General features: G+C 39.3%; 2 protein-coding genes across 3 annotated transcripts in view; both read right to left on the reverse strand.

The window, feature by feature from the left end:
* The window catches only part of LOC109196492 (zinc finger MYM-type protein 4), a 196862-nt gene that overhangs the window by 76903 nt on the left and 104792 nt on the right, over positions 1–15167 (reverse strand). The gene's annotated exons all lie outside the window — the stretch shown is intronic.
* Positions 7322–15167, reverse strand: part of LOC109196493 (Na(+)/H(+) exchanger beta-like) — a 37391-nt gene continuing 29545 nt past the window's right edge. The window contains exons 9-12 of one of the 2 annotated variants that reach the window (XM_019350533.2): positions 14732–14822; positions 14352–14398; positions 12525–12615; positions 7322–7668 (exon numbers count right to left, since the gene is read on the reverse strand). In XM_019350533.2, the coding sequence (XP_019206078.2) occupies positions 7594–7668; positions 12525–12615; positions 14352–14398; positions 14732–14822 (304 nt within the window). In that variant the 3' untranslated portion in view covers positions 7322–7593. Of the gene's footprint in view, positions 7669–12524; positions 12616–14351; positions 14402–14731; positions 14823–15167 lie in introns of both variants that reach the window. The other variant, XM_025902244.1, reaches the window with a different exon arrangement.

The following is a 15167-nucleotide window of genomic DNA, read 5'->3' on the forward strand; positions in this document are numbered from 1 at the left end:
CTGACATTGGAATGCATGTGCTAATTTTGTGAAGTGGTCAGTAATCACAAGAACATCCACAGACTTGTTGTTGCTGTCCTCAGCTGACCAGAAGTCAATGCACACAAGTTCCAGTGGAGCACAGGTCTTAATGCTTTCCAACGGGGCCCTAGCTGCTGGCTCTGGGGTCTTGCTGAGAACACACCTGCTGCAATTTCTCACATGATCGCGCACATCCTTCTCCATATCATACCAGAAGAAACGCTGACGAGCCAAGGAGAGTGTGCGAGGTTGACCTTGATGACCAGCATTGTCGTGTATGCCAGACAGCACCATTTGCTTTAGAGAGTCAGGTACCACAAACTGGAATCTCTTGTGTTTTGTCAGTGGATCCCTCACAACTCTGTAGAGGACACCATTGAGGAATGTGAGCTTGTCCCATTGTTTCAGGAGCCGCAATGTATGTTGGTTCTCGTGATAGCGCTCACGTCTGGAGGGTCTGCGCTTACGCTCAACATAGCGGGCTACTCTGGAGATCACAGGATCCCCTGTTTGGTGAGACAGGAGATCAGCGTGGGACAGCACATGAGAGACATCACAGTCAGGTGGACTAATGGAGGTCAGGTGACCAGCGAGGGATGTTGCACGCTGGCGAGAAGCAGACTCCCACTCACAGAGGGAAGACATGAGAGAAGACACGTCATCAGTTGACAGAGACACATCAAGCACAGCAGAGGGTGGAGCACTGTGTATCGACTGAGGTTGACAGGTCAAACGGAAGGCATCTTGGACACTGGCATCTTTCACATCACTGACTTGCTCTAGCAGCTCAAAGTAGGGCTCCGACAGGAGGCGCTGGGCCAAAGGCCTCACAAACGGTTCCCTGCTCAGGGTGTCTGCCACGATGTTCAGCTTTCCAGGAACATATTTGATCTCAAAGCAGTATGGTGCAAGCTTAGAGACCCAACGCTGTTCACAGGCATCCAGCTTTGGCTTAGTCAGAATGTAGGTGAGAGGATTGTTATCAGTCCAGACAGTGAACTGGTGACCCTTGAGCCAGTGGCTGAACTTATCGCACACAGCCCACTTCAGAGCCAAAAACTCAAGCCGGTGTGCTGGGTATTTGGCCTGACTGCGGCTGAGAGACTTACTAGCAAAGGCTATAGGTCTTGCTCTCTCCTCACCAGCTGGCACCTGGGATAAGACAGCACCCAGCCCATCCATGGAAGCATCAGTTGAAAGGATGAATGGCCTCTCAAAATCAGGATGTGCCAGCACAGCACAGCTGAGGAGTGCACCTTTGAGTTCCTCAAATGCCTTCTCGCAAGCAGGAGTCCAGTCTTGAGGGGTGAGCTTACGAAAGGTTCCAGGTTTCCGACTCCCATGGCAGCCTTTAGTCCTCTTCTGACCGGCAGTTAGAGCAAAGAGTGGCTTTGCAACACGAGAGCACCCTGGAATGAAATGCTGGTAAAACATCACCATGCCAAGGAAGGATCTCACTTTCCTCTGAGAAGGAGTGCAACCGTCACCATCCATGAGGTCAGTCTTCTGAAAACTGGTGATAACCCTCACTTTATCCTGATCAACCGAGACACCACCAGCATCCACTACATGACCCAAAAACCTCACAGAGCGTCTGAGAAAGTGACATTTTTTCTGCGCCAGCTTGAGGTTGCTGGTCCTCAGGCGAGAGAAAACAATCTCAATACGTTTTAGGGCCTCCTCTTCTGAAGGTGCAAAGACCAGCAGGTCATCAAGATAACACAGGAGGCTGGAAAAGTTCAAGTCACCAAAGATACTGAGCATCATCCGCATAAAAGATGCTGGGCTGTTGCATAGACCCTGGGGAAGTCTGTTGTACTCATACAGGCCAAGAGGTGTAGTGAAAGCCGTGTATCGTCTGTCAGACTCATGGAGGGGAACGTTGTAGAACCCGGATGTGAGGTCCATGGTGCTGAAGAAAGCATTCCCACCAAGGGCAGCAAGACAGTCAGCCTGATGGGGCAGTGGGTGAGCATCCTTAACGGTTTTGGCATTGAGCCAGCGGAAGTCAGTGCATATCCTCAAGTCACCTGACTTCTTCCAAACCATTACCAGTGGTGAGGCGTATTCGCTGGTGGACTTACTGATGATGCCTTTCATCTCCATGTCTGACAGCACCTCTCGCAACTTGTGATAGTGAGCCGGGGGTACTCTGCGATAGGGAAGCCTGAAAGGGTGGTCGTCAGTGAGGTGGATACGATGGACAAAGTCTTTCACCTCACCACAGTCCAGTTTGTCTCTAGAGAACACATCTTGGTAAGTCAACACAAGCTCCAAGCTAGTAAGGAGTATATAGATCCATGCTAGCATTTATGGCGCCTAAAACACATTTATGATGCACACATACTACACACTTATAACATCTAACAAAAACAGGCTTAATAATAACAATAATTGAACTAAAATCGCAATCAAAAACATCAGGGTGGCTAAATATGAATTATATGTGGGTTTTAAAGTGTTGGGAAAGAAATTACACCAACCTCTCCCACAGGGGAATTGTAGAAAAGGGGAGAGGCAAAAGGGGTACACTGTATTTATAAGGTTGCACCAAAGAAGAAGAAAAGAATGAGGAGGGGCTCTAACTGACATAACTACAGGCTTGGAGGTCCTAAAGGTCAGGTATAAAAGGAACGGTTTGGGGGTTTAGAACACATTTTGTGTAATTATAACAATGTGATTTATGACCCTGTTACATAAGAACATATCTTATTATGTAAAATCAGTGAACTATTCCTTTAATTTCATTGTCTCGCTGGGGCCATTCCTTATTCCATAGTTTTTATTTTTCCAAGTTAAAATATTTGTGAAAATAAGTTTTACTGTTACAACTTGTTACCCAGAGTGTCGCACCAAAGTTCTTTACTTGTGATACACAGTTTTATCTGTTTAAAAGGATTGTTTTAAAGAAAATGTTTTATTGGAAGTCCAATTGTGCAAACAAAAAACTTACTGTTCAAAAAAAACTACCTCAGAGACCACAAATAAATTCTTGTCAAAAAGTGGCTAGGAACAACTGAAATATTGTGTTTGTTTCTGAAAGAAATGTCTTCTTAGAAGCGCCATGTGTAAAAATTGGAATACTGTTCAAAGGAAAACAAAAGTCTTGTTTTGTTATAAATAAAGTAAAAAAAAAAAACAAGAAACACTTTAGTGGTCTTTGGTTTTGAGTGTGTTTGCCTTGACATATTAAGTTTTAGTAATAATAATACATTTAATTAAAAGACGCTTTTAATTAAACACTACGCAAAAAAGTGAGTTTTGTAATATTAGCACCACTTAAACAATTTAGTTTTTTCTATTAGTATTAAGTTAACTGTACTTAAACAAATTATTTTTGAAATATTGAATACTTAAACACTTTAGGTAGCGATGACTCAATATAGTAAATTGTGACAATTTTACTTTTAAGTTTACTTGACTAAATCAGTTAATTTTTTGTTTTGGGTTGATTACTCAAATCATTTGAAGGGAATCGGTTTCCTCAAACGATTTAAGTGTATTGAACTTATCCGGGTTTACAGTGTATGTGGCTGCCGGCTAGCGAGTAGCTCGGCTACAGTGAGGAAACAGAGTTGCTAGGCAACAGGCTTTGTCCCTCCTCCCCCGTCATAATGGGCGGGGCCTACTTCAAAGGAATGAAGACCTCACAAAAGCCTTTTATTGCCATTTGCCTATATATAGGTTGGTATCTCCTCGCTATGTTCAGTTGCAACGTTAAACGTTAAAAGACAAAAACGCAAAATGGAAAGCTCGAACTGTAACACCATGACAAATGATAAAACAGGTATGAACAACCCGGCTAATTCCACACTAGAGGCTGTGCTGTCACTCTTGACCAAATTCTTCAATAATATTACATCTGAGCAGTGGGAACAGATTAAATCACGTCGTCCGGATAGCTTGGCCACAGAGCAGCTTGTACGTTTTGTACAGGCCATGTTGGACCTGTGTCAACAGTCAGTAGAAGTACTGAGGTCTTCCCAGAATTCCCCCATACATGAAGACTCATCTTTCTACACCACCACTAGCAAAACGGAATTGTCATGTGTGAAATTCTTCCCTGACAATTCTGCTGAGCAGGAGTTTGATACAGCAGAGAATATAGATACCAGCACCCAAGAAACAGCTAACAGAGAAGAAAGCTGCCAAAATGCTGACCAACACACTGCTGCAAAAGCAGAAAACAATCCAAACCCAGATCCCCAGCAACAGAATTCCTCTGTTAAACATGAAGCCAGCATTCCACCGTTAACAAACTTAAGTCAAATGGGGTCATGCGAAAGAAAAGAGAAAGAGAGATCTCCTCTAGCCTGTGAGCCACTGCAAAACAACTCAGATTTTAAAACATGGCTGGACACACTAATTCAGGCTGTAATTTCACAGCTTGCTGAAATATCAGAGTCCCACCCTAGTCATTGTCTCCAGAAACATCTTTTGAACAGAATCTGGACTGAAATCCAGTGGATGGATTTGCATTTAGGCCCAGAAGTGCAGAAATATCTTGACAGCATTGCTAACGCCATTTTCACTGATCTTTGTGAAAAATTAACTGTCACTAGGGAGGAGGATTTAATGGCTTCAATGAATTTAGAAGGTGTTAGCATAACTATTTCAGTATTCCAAAACCACCTGTTGGCAGTAACAGATATTGATCAACTTGAATCATATAAAAAGAAAGAAAAATGCAGATTTTTAGTGGAAATCTGTGTGCAAGAACTGCTTTTGCTGCTTATAAAACATTCAGGACTTTCAATCAGAAAGGTAAGACGTGAAGCCATCTCCAGCTGGCTTACCATGAAAATCTGGGCTGAAATCAGGGCCGAATATGACAAAATCCCCCTAGAGAGGTTTAACAAACTCAGCAAGAGGGTGTTTAAATCCCTGTGTAACAGATGGAATTGTCCAGAATTAGTTGAGATGCTCTTGGAATTCAACCTCTCACTAGTTGATAAAGAAATTATTGGAACTTTCAAAAGAAAGTTATCAAAGGAACCAAGTCGCGTATATCAGTTCATCTCAAAGCTATTTCTTCAGTGAGTTTTTTTTTAAGGTATGGGAAGAAAGAACATTTATTTCCCCAGTGTAGTGATATCATGATATCAACAGCAAAATATTTTAGAAAACTCACTGGGGACTTTAAATGAACTAGTTTTACATTTACATCAGATCAAGTCACTTCTGAAATCCCCGGGACTGGTCGCGGCAGATGGCCACCCCACCCTGAGCCTGGTTCTGTCGAAGGTTTCTTCCTCTTCAAAGGGAGTTTTTCCTTCCCACTGTTGCCAAGTGCTTGCTCAGAGGGATTTGCCTGTTGGGGTTTTCATTTTAATACTATAAGGTTTACCTTAGAGTAATCCCTCACAGTGATTACTCTAAGGTAAAGAGTTGGACACCACTGCCTTATAGTGTGAAGTGCCTTGAAAAACCCATCAATTCCTTTGGTGTTTCACAGATCGAAGTGACCTTGACCTGAACTGACAACATAAGAAATCTGGAACTTCAATTTAACATCAATAAAATTCTAAAAATATTACATTGTGATTTCTGCTTGTTTTCATTGCCTGTGACTTGAATAAATACAAGAAGAATATTACTGGCACCTTTGTGGGGGAGGGGTAGGGGGTGAGGGGAGGGGTGGGGGGTTTGCCCCCACACCCCATTTGCCGAGCTTAAAAACTGGCACCTTTTGCACGTACGAGCTCGCGCACATGCACTCTCATGCATGCTCTTTCACTCATCCAAAAAGGGGCACTTCCAGGCCATGCGGTCCCACTGCGCACTCCTAGCGGGGGGGGGGGGGTTAATTAGGTTCATCAGTTGCTGTAGGCATTTTGGCTTTTCATGGTAAATTTATACAAACAGGAATTACTTTGTGTTTTTATCCTGACAGGATAAAAGACTTTTGTTGTCAGACAATCGAGCTGAAACGGCAAATTGTGTGTGTGTGTTTGTGTTGCATTGTTACATTGTTTCTAACAACTGAGCATTGTTGGCTGTTTCAGACTTTAAGAGCCGTTTATCTCAAGAAATGGTGAATAAGGAGATGGAGTGATAGAGACCAAACTTTATGATATCACTTTCAGCAAGAATTTGCCTGCCAAAAACCTTTCACCTAAGAACAGCGCCGTCAGTTCGCATAAATTTTCAGTTAAAATTGAAAATAATTATAAACAAAGTATGCAAGGGCTTTCCCAGACCTTCTTTAAAACACTTTAAAACACACAACATGAGAATTGTGAGAAATTTGCCTTAATTTTTGAATATAAATCTTTACTCAAAATGTGCACTTGTTATATAGCATATTAAGAGCTCAGTTAGTTGTAATCTGTGAAAAATTTCATGGTAATCATTCATCTTCTTCATGTTGAGTCAGCTGCTGTTCCAATCTATCTGTTGCTCATACATTTTAAAAGAACAAATTATTGTAGGATCTACTGTACAATATGAGCGCCTTTTGATTGATTGATTGAATCTTTATTTTGAACATTTTGAAAAATTACAACAACATAGAATTCAAAGAGACATATAAACAAACCCTTTTGTGCTGAATCGGTGAATAAACCTGAATAATAATATAATAACAATATATAATATAATAATATAATAATAATAATAATAATAAACCAGAATAAACCTGCCTTGAGGCAACTTGTTGTTGTGATTTGGAGCTACAGTGAGGAAACACAGAGTTGCTAGGCAACAGGCTTTGTCCTTCCTCCCCCGTCATAATGGGCGGGGCCTACTTCAAAGGAATGAAGACCTCACAAAAGCCTTTTATTGCCATATAGCCTATATATAGGTTGGTATCTCCTCGCTATGTTCAGTTGCAAAGCTCTTCCAAATTTTAAGACACAAACTTGGTCGTGCAACATTTTACACATAAAATTAACGTTAAAAGACAAAAACGCAAAATGGAAAGCTCGAACTGTAACACCATGACAAATGATAAAACAGGTATGAACAACCCGGCTAATTCCACACTAGAGGCTGTGCTGTCACTCTTGACCAAATTCTTCAATAATATTACATCTGAGCAGTGGGAACAGATTAAATCACGTCGTCCGGATAGCTTGGCCACAGAGCAGCTTGTACGTTTTGTACAGCCTTTTGATTGACTGATTGATTGAATCTTTATTTTGAACATTTTGAAAAATTACAACAACATAGAATTCAAAGAGACAAATAAACAAACCCTTTTGTGCTGAATCGGTGAATAAACCTGAATAATAATATAATAACAATATATAATATAATATAATAATATAATAATAATAATAATAATAATAATAATAATAATACTAATAATAAACCAGAATAAACCTGCCTTGAGGCAACTGTTGATGTGATTTGGAGCTATATCAAAAAAACTGAATTGAACTGAATTGAAAAGAACAGTGAAAACCAAAACAAATATCTTCTGTGTGTTTCCCTCATTTGTTCCCCTTTGGGTTACCTCAGCTTGTCATCGCTGAGATTATCGATGTTCACGGGTTTGCATCTCTCTGCAAGAACCTTCTTCTTCTTTTCTCTTTCAGTCTGCTTCTTGCCTCTTCTCTGTTCTCCTTTTTCTCATTTTGCTATCTTCTTGGCATCATCATCAGCCTTTCTCTGAGCGTCGGCCTCCTCCTTTCTCATCCGCTCAGCCTGCAGAATGAATTTAAAAATTTGATTATTCCAGAGCAAAAGGGAAAAAAACAGCTTTTCTGTTTATACTGAGTTTGTCCAAAGGATTTTCGAAATTCCTGAATGGAATTACAGCTGCAGTGAAATATGCAGCATATTTGAAAATCTAAATAAGTAGCAATCAGTGTGTCACTGCTCTAAGATTTTTCTAATCCATCCAACTTTTTTTTCATCTGCATCCTTGCCTGCTGCTGAAGATTAACCAAACTACTGGAATCATTAATTACTTGAGAGAGTGACCGAACTGTTAAAAGAGATTTGTATAGATATGCAACGCATTATTTAATTTGTGTTTATCAACCGCGGTGCGCGTTTTAGTTTTTTCAGTGTGAATATATACAAACAGGAGTAACTTTTGTAATAGTGCTTTTTACTAGTGATGGTGAGATGAAGCCTCATGATGAACTGAAGCTTTCCACCCAATTGGTCGACTCATGGTTCGAAGCATTGTGATGATTCATTTGCTCTACTGCGCCATCAAGTGGACAATTCAAGTGAAGCTCTGTGATCATAATGATGTGTAAACCTCTGAATAAATAAATTGTTTTCATGGTTATTTATTCCGAATATTGTCTCAGTATGTGTGATACAAAAGAGAAGGTGGAAACTATCAGGACAGAGTTTTGGTATGATTGTTATAACTGTTAGCCTCAGACAGTCAGTCAATAGTATAATTCAGATCATAGATCAGTACATTTGCATATTTTTATAACTATAAAAAGAAAGACTTTATCTAATCACAGCAGATGCCTTTGTGTCAACGTAGCTGAGGCTAAAACAGAAAAACGATTAAAAATATTCAGCAGTAGATCAAAAACGAAAGAAAACCATTAATCAACAAATGAACATTACCTGATGCTGCTGAATTGAAGCAGAGCAAATTACAGAGGTTTTATTAGAGACACACCTTAGCGTTTTGCAATTTTGCATAATGTTAAAAAGTTTTGTTTAGTAGCCTATTGAACGGCAGAAATTAGGTTTTCTTTTCAGAAGTATTTAAAAGGGAAAAAACAGCGACTGACAGCGTTGTAAACAACGGTAGTCTTATGCGTAACAAACAAGCAAATAACGCAGAAAACAGATTTTTAGACGGCAAACTGTTCTTGAAGTATACTGTGTGTGTGTGTGTGTGTGTGTGCCGTCTGGTGAGAAAGCCACATCTCACTGATTCTGATGCGTCAGCGGGTCCGCGCTTTGAGTTTACGTCTTTGTGCAGAATCGGTGTACCTGCTCTCATTTACTGTTTGGTGGTTGTTGAAATGTTGTAATATTTATATTAAAAATCGATTCAGGATTTTAATGAATCGATATCACGTTATCCAAGCTAGAGTCGATTTTAATCGATAATCAAAACCGCTCCTAGTAACTGTGTAATCATGCTTATGTACATCTGGATAATGACACAAACTAGTGTTTGGTGCTTCACTTTTTAATAAACTAAAAGACAGAAATCAGATTATAGGATCTGTAGTGTTGTTTATTTATATTATGGTGCTTATCATTTGTGATATTTATTATTGTGCGCATACTTCATTAGGAGAGATGAAATAAAAAAAAATCTCTTCCTTGCTGGTTCCATCGAAGAAGAAATGCTCAAGTAACTATGTAACACGTACGTAATCCAATTCCACAACACAGTGTGATGGAGAAATCAGCTGTGTTTTGCTGCCCATTTTATTTCGAATCTGGCGCGAACCAGTGAACCAGTCCCTGAATCAGTCACGTGGTACAGACTGCCCGCAAGGCCTCGAAGGTCACTGCATACGTAATCAAAGCAAGCCTCAATATGCGCTTCACAAAAACGCCCCCGAGATTACCCGACACACGATTCGACGCTTCGACACACAGGACACGTCACTATTTGATGAGCTAATAATCAGCTCTCCTTTTTCTCATTTTTGTTCTAAGCAGGCCTGCAATAGTGAATAACAGCGCTGTAAAAATTTCCGGGACAACAAACATAAGGTGAGCTTTTCCAAATTACAACTGGCTGAGGAGAAGGCTACCTGTGGTAACCTGATCAGATTGAAAGTCCCTGTCTAAAAAGGTTGGACCGCGAGCCAATCCAGTCCAAAAGCATTAAGAATTATTTTCCTAAAGAACAAAATAAAACAAATGAATGAGCTCATGTTGCTGAGGGTGGAGAATCTGATTATTTGCGCGGGAATCTCCACTATCAGCAATACCTGGTGTGAATGAATGTGTGTAAATGGACGGTGACTGGACGGACGATGTGGACCAACTGGACACTGAGATAAAGACTGGACTAAGGTTAAACACATGACTGATAACTGTTCTGTTTTAAGTTTTCTTTCTTATAACACAGATTGGATCATCAGCAGGGAAAACTGAGTATGAAATGTGAAGTTCAGGTTAACACACAGTTTTTGTTTCTAGGAAGTTCCGAGGATGCAGGCTGTGGATGGAGCCAGGAGTTCGAAAAGATTTGACATGATGATTAAATTGATTTCATTCCTTAAACACAGGTTTGCAGGGCCGGAGCAGATATACCGTGAGAGGAGGATTGCTGAGGTGTTTTGAGAAATGATATGACTAACCTTTTTTTTAATTTCCTAAGCTTGGGTGAAGCATTTTGAGTTTGTGCTCTAAGTCACTTGTGTAAGTGACTTAGAGCATAGAAGGATAAACCGCATACACGCTTACAAACACATAGAATCCATATACCTGCCAGGCCAAAGGCCTGAAACTCATTTAGCTTCTAACTGCATTTTAGTCTACTTGGTAACAGATGACAGGAAATTAGTTAAAGAAGAGCTTCCGCCTCAGGGTACATGTATGGAAGGTGTGATAGAAAGAGGGACCTCTCTGTCTAATTTTAGGGGTTTAAACACATTTCCAGAAACCAGAAAGATGGTTGCCTCTCTCTGAGCCTGGTTCTGCCAGAGGTTTCTTCCTGTTAGTAGGGAGTTTAACCTTGCCACTTTCACCAAAGCGCTTGCTCAAATACATAAAATTGAATTGAACTGAAGTGAATTAACTGGGACTCAGCGTGTTGCATTTTGTAAGCCAGTATTCCTAGGTGAACAATGTGTGCTAATTCATGCAAACTGCATTCAGAGATTTGCAAAACTGACGCAGAATGATATCTGAGTGAAAACAGTGGAACAGTGCTCAGAGTTTAGCAGGACGGAGGCACGTTGTTTGTAGATAAGCTTCATGTTTTCAGAATTGTGTAAAATGTGTGAGTGTAAAAAAATAAATGGAAGAACACAGTAAAACATTTAAACTCCCCCCTCCTAAAAAAATAAATAAACCAATGAGTGATGTCACAATTGCTACATCCCTCTTTTATATACAGACTATAGTTTTAGTAAGTTAAGAAAAACCTTTACTTGTGTTTTGAATTAAGCAGTATTGAGTATGCCAATGTCTTAGCACTCAAACACAATAGATAAAGAATATTCTGGATAAGAAATTTTCTTAAGAATTTTCTCCGAAAGTTCCACAAAAAGAATGCTGGCTCATTGTAAGAAAAAATGTTTAAGGTCCCCTATGCCTAGAGGACTATATAATGGAAGAAAGGCATTGCAGGGGAGAGATTACATTGGTAGGTCTCTTTGATTATAGGGGTCTTTGAAATGTGTGTGTGTGTGTGTGTGTGTGTGTGTGTGTGTGTGTGTGTGTGTGTGTGCAAGGGTCTTCCCTCCCCCATATGAACACTGTAGAAAATATGAATCATTCAAGCAACATATGAACCAGGATTACAGGCTATTAATGTCCGGAAAAACTGCAGCCCACGCAAATCCCCACGTTTCAATTCTAGTAAATATACTGTGGTGTGGTCATTATCTCACAGAAACTGTGAAAAAAGGACTTTCGGAGGAGAAGCACTAGTGAGCTAGTGGAAAACTGCAGTCACAGTGTTAGATCATCTCCACTAATGTGTGTGGCTCATGTTTCAGCCCTGAAAAGACTTGCTATAAGCCTCCCGTGCAACCAAAGCTCACGCCACCAGTCTCTGACTATCAGCAGCCTGCCCTCTGCTTGCATGTGAAACAGGAAGAGGCGCACTCAGAACCAGCATGCTCTTCAGCTGCTAACCCTACTGTCAGCCAAACGCTGTCAGTGCCTCCCAGAGATCAGTGTCTCCCATCCAGGAAAAGGCCAGCTGATACTTTGCTGTTTGTATTCAGTATGAAGAGTGTGACAAAATCTTGGGAAATCTCATTTATTTGTATTTGCCTGTATTGTCAAATACTTGTTGTTGTTCAGTGTTTTACAGTTCATACTTCAAATTGGCTATTCTAAATCTTTTATTCATGGACATTTTACAGTTTTTACTGCCTCATGCAGTAAAAACTGTAAAATTTCTATTTTATTTTTTGTCTATTTCTGTTATTAATCCCTGATTACACTGTTATAGTACTCAGTGGAGAAAAAAACCTACCAGATGTGGAAACAAATAGTAATTCTAAAGAAGGTACAAAAGCACACATTCATAGCTTATTTTATGCCATTTTTTACAGTTAAAACAACAAAATAACTCCAGACGGCCTGTTTAATATTATACGAGATAAAGGGTTAAAGAGATTGTACTTCTTCTAGCATCACTGCACATTTACGCAGCTTATGTTTAGAACTGTTATAAAATTCATTACCAAACTAATTATTTTAACTCAAAGTGTATTTCAAAAATCAATAAATATGTTATAAACTAATAGGAGGGTGATCCCCTATGAGCACTAATATACTTATTATGACATGCTTAACTGCCAGTGAGACAAAGCCAATTTTTACTACAAATGAGAAATGAACATACCAATAAAGACTAACTATTCATTTCTAAGCAAAGTTACCCTCTGCCGTGTCCTCTGAAGCAGAATCCATGAATTCTGTAGAGATTCATGGATCTCTTGATACTCTCCTTCAGACAGCTGTTGGATGTTCCTGATAATGACACAGGAAAAAGAAAAAAAAACAAACTATCAGAGATTTTGTATAGCACAACAGTTACACAATTTAAACACGTATAAACACATCGACGATGCTTAAAGATTAGATGCATTTGATGAAGCATAGCTACTTATCTTTCTGTAACAAACACACAACACAACAAAGGATTTTCTTTTGTGTTCATACTGCTGTTTCCGATTGTGCATACACCATTTCACAATTATTGAAGGTTGACTCATGCACTTACACTATAAATTAAGACTGGTCAAGGATTCATTTAATACAATACAACACAATACAACTTTATTTAAATAGCAAATTTAAAACCAAATGTACACCAAAGTGCTTCAAAATGTCATGGTCCTGGATAATTTGGCCCAGTGTTTTGTGTTTTCCTGTGTTTTGTACTATGATTTCCGATTCACTTTGTTAGTCTTTAGTTCATACTATAGAGTCTAGTTATCCTGTTTTTAGTTTCTTGTGTTCTCTGTTTAGTTCCCTGGTTATTTAGTTGTCTCCCTCCCTCCGGTCTGCATCTTTGTGTATTTCCTGTTTTATTGTGAAGGTCCGTATCTTATGTCTGTGTATTGACTTTTGTTTCCCCATGGTCTCGTCATGTCTGATTACTCCCAGCTGTGCTCTCCTTCTGTCTCGTTGTCCCCCTGTGTATTTAAGCCTTGTGTTTGCCTCTGTTAGTTGCTGGTTCGTCTGTGTATCGTCACCTGTATGTCTCCTTTGTGAACCCTTTTGGACTACTCCATGCTCCATGTTTTCATGTTTCAGGTTTCTAGTCTCAGATTTTTTGTTCCGCTGTATTATTGTTTTATAGCTGCTCTCAGTTTAGGTTTTATTAGTTTAGCTCCCTGCCATGCTCTACTTTTGTTTGTGCTTCACCTTCCCTGTAAATAGACTCATTCAGTTACTCAGTTGGCAGTGCTTGCACTTGGGTCCACACTTCTCATCTCCTGATGATCTGCCTCACAGATCTTGACACACAATAGTACAATAGCTCAAAATAAATGTACATAAAAGGCATTAGCAAAATACAAAACAAGCACTAGCACTAACAGATGGGAAGCACTAATTAAACCAGAAGTGTGGGTTAAATAAAGTAGGTATCAGACCTCAATACAAAGATTGGGTCAATTCATACATATAAAAAAATCAACTATGAAGCTAAAGAAAGATACTATAATAAGATGAAAATTACATGAGATGAGGGCACTAGCTAGTCAGGAATGCCAGATTAAAAAAGTACGTTTTCAACCGTGATTTGAAAGATTGGATAAAGTCCAAAGCTTGAATAGGAGCAGGAAGGTTGTTCCAGATTTATCACTGATTGCTTTTCCTTCTTGGATAATACAACTATCCAAGAAGACCTTTACAACAACCAAACACTCCTTAATACTTGACAGATGAAAAACAAGAGAGAAAAGTGCTGTTTATACAAAAGTATTAGCGAAGAATCTGTAATCAGTGGTCATTTAAGCATGAGCTATATACGCCTCATCAGTCTTCCCACCTTTTGGCTATGTGCAAACTCAAAAGATGATTGTAAGTTTGCAAACTTGCAGCAACTTTTTTTCTGTGGTTATGTATTGCACCACCATATCAGGCCTACTGTTGTCAATGCAGTGAGCAGATGAAACTGCATTCACCTAAATGTTTCCAGCGCCGTAAAAACCATTAGGACAAAAATGACTTTTAGCATGATGCTGTTTAGTACTTACTGCATGGAAAGAGTGGAAGGCAGCTCAGTTCCCCCTCCAGTCTCCACCTGCTGAATGAACACACATTAAGAGACTGTAGTTCTTCTAGCATCACTGCACATTATCCAGATTATGTTCAGAGCTGAAATAAAATTATTTACTAAACTAAATACATTGATTTTGCATCCTTTAAAAGAATGAGCAGAACTTGTTATTTTCACTCCAAGTGTATCTCAAAAATCAATAAATATGTTATAAACTAATAGGAGGGTGATCCCCTATGAGCACTAATATACTTATTATGACATGCTTAACTGCCAGTGAGACAAAGCCAATTTTTACTACAAATGAGAAATGAACATACCAATAAAGACTAACGATTCATTTCTAAGCAAAGTTACCCTCTGCCGTGTCCTCTGAAGCAGAATCCATAAATTCTGTAGAGATTCATGGATCTCTTGATACTGTCCTTCAGACAGCTGTTGGATGTTCCTGATAATGACACAGGAAAAAGAAAAAAAACAAACTATCAGAGATTTTGTATAGCACAACAGTTACACAATTTAAACATGCATAAACACATCGACGATGCTTAAAGATTAGATGCATTTGATGAAGCATAGCTACTTATCTTTCTGTAACAAACACACAACACAAATAAGGATTTTCTTTTGTGTTCATACTGATGTTTCCTATTGTGCATACACCATTTCACAATTAGTGAAGATTGACTCATGCACTTACACTAGAAATTAAGACTAGTGTAAGATTTATACAATACGGCTTTATTTATATAGCACATTTAAAACCAAATGTACACCAAAGTGCTTCACAATA

This window comes from Oreochromis niloticus, linkage group LG22, assembly GCF_001858045.2.
Source record: "Oreochromis niloticus isolate F11D_XX linkage group LG22, O_niloticus_UMD_NMBU, whole genome shotgun sequence".
In the NCBI taxonomy this organism is placed as follows: domain Eukaryota; kingdom Metazoa; phylum Chordata; class Actinopteri; order Cichliformes; family Cichlidae; genus Oreochromis; species Oreochromis niloticus.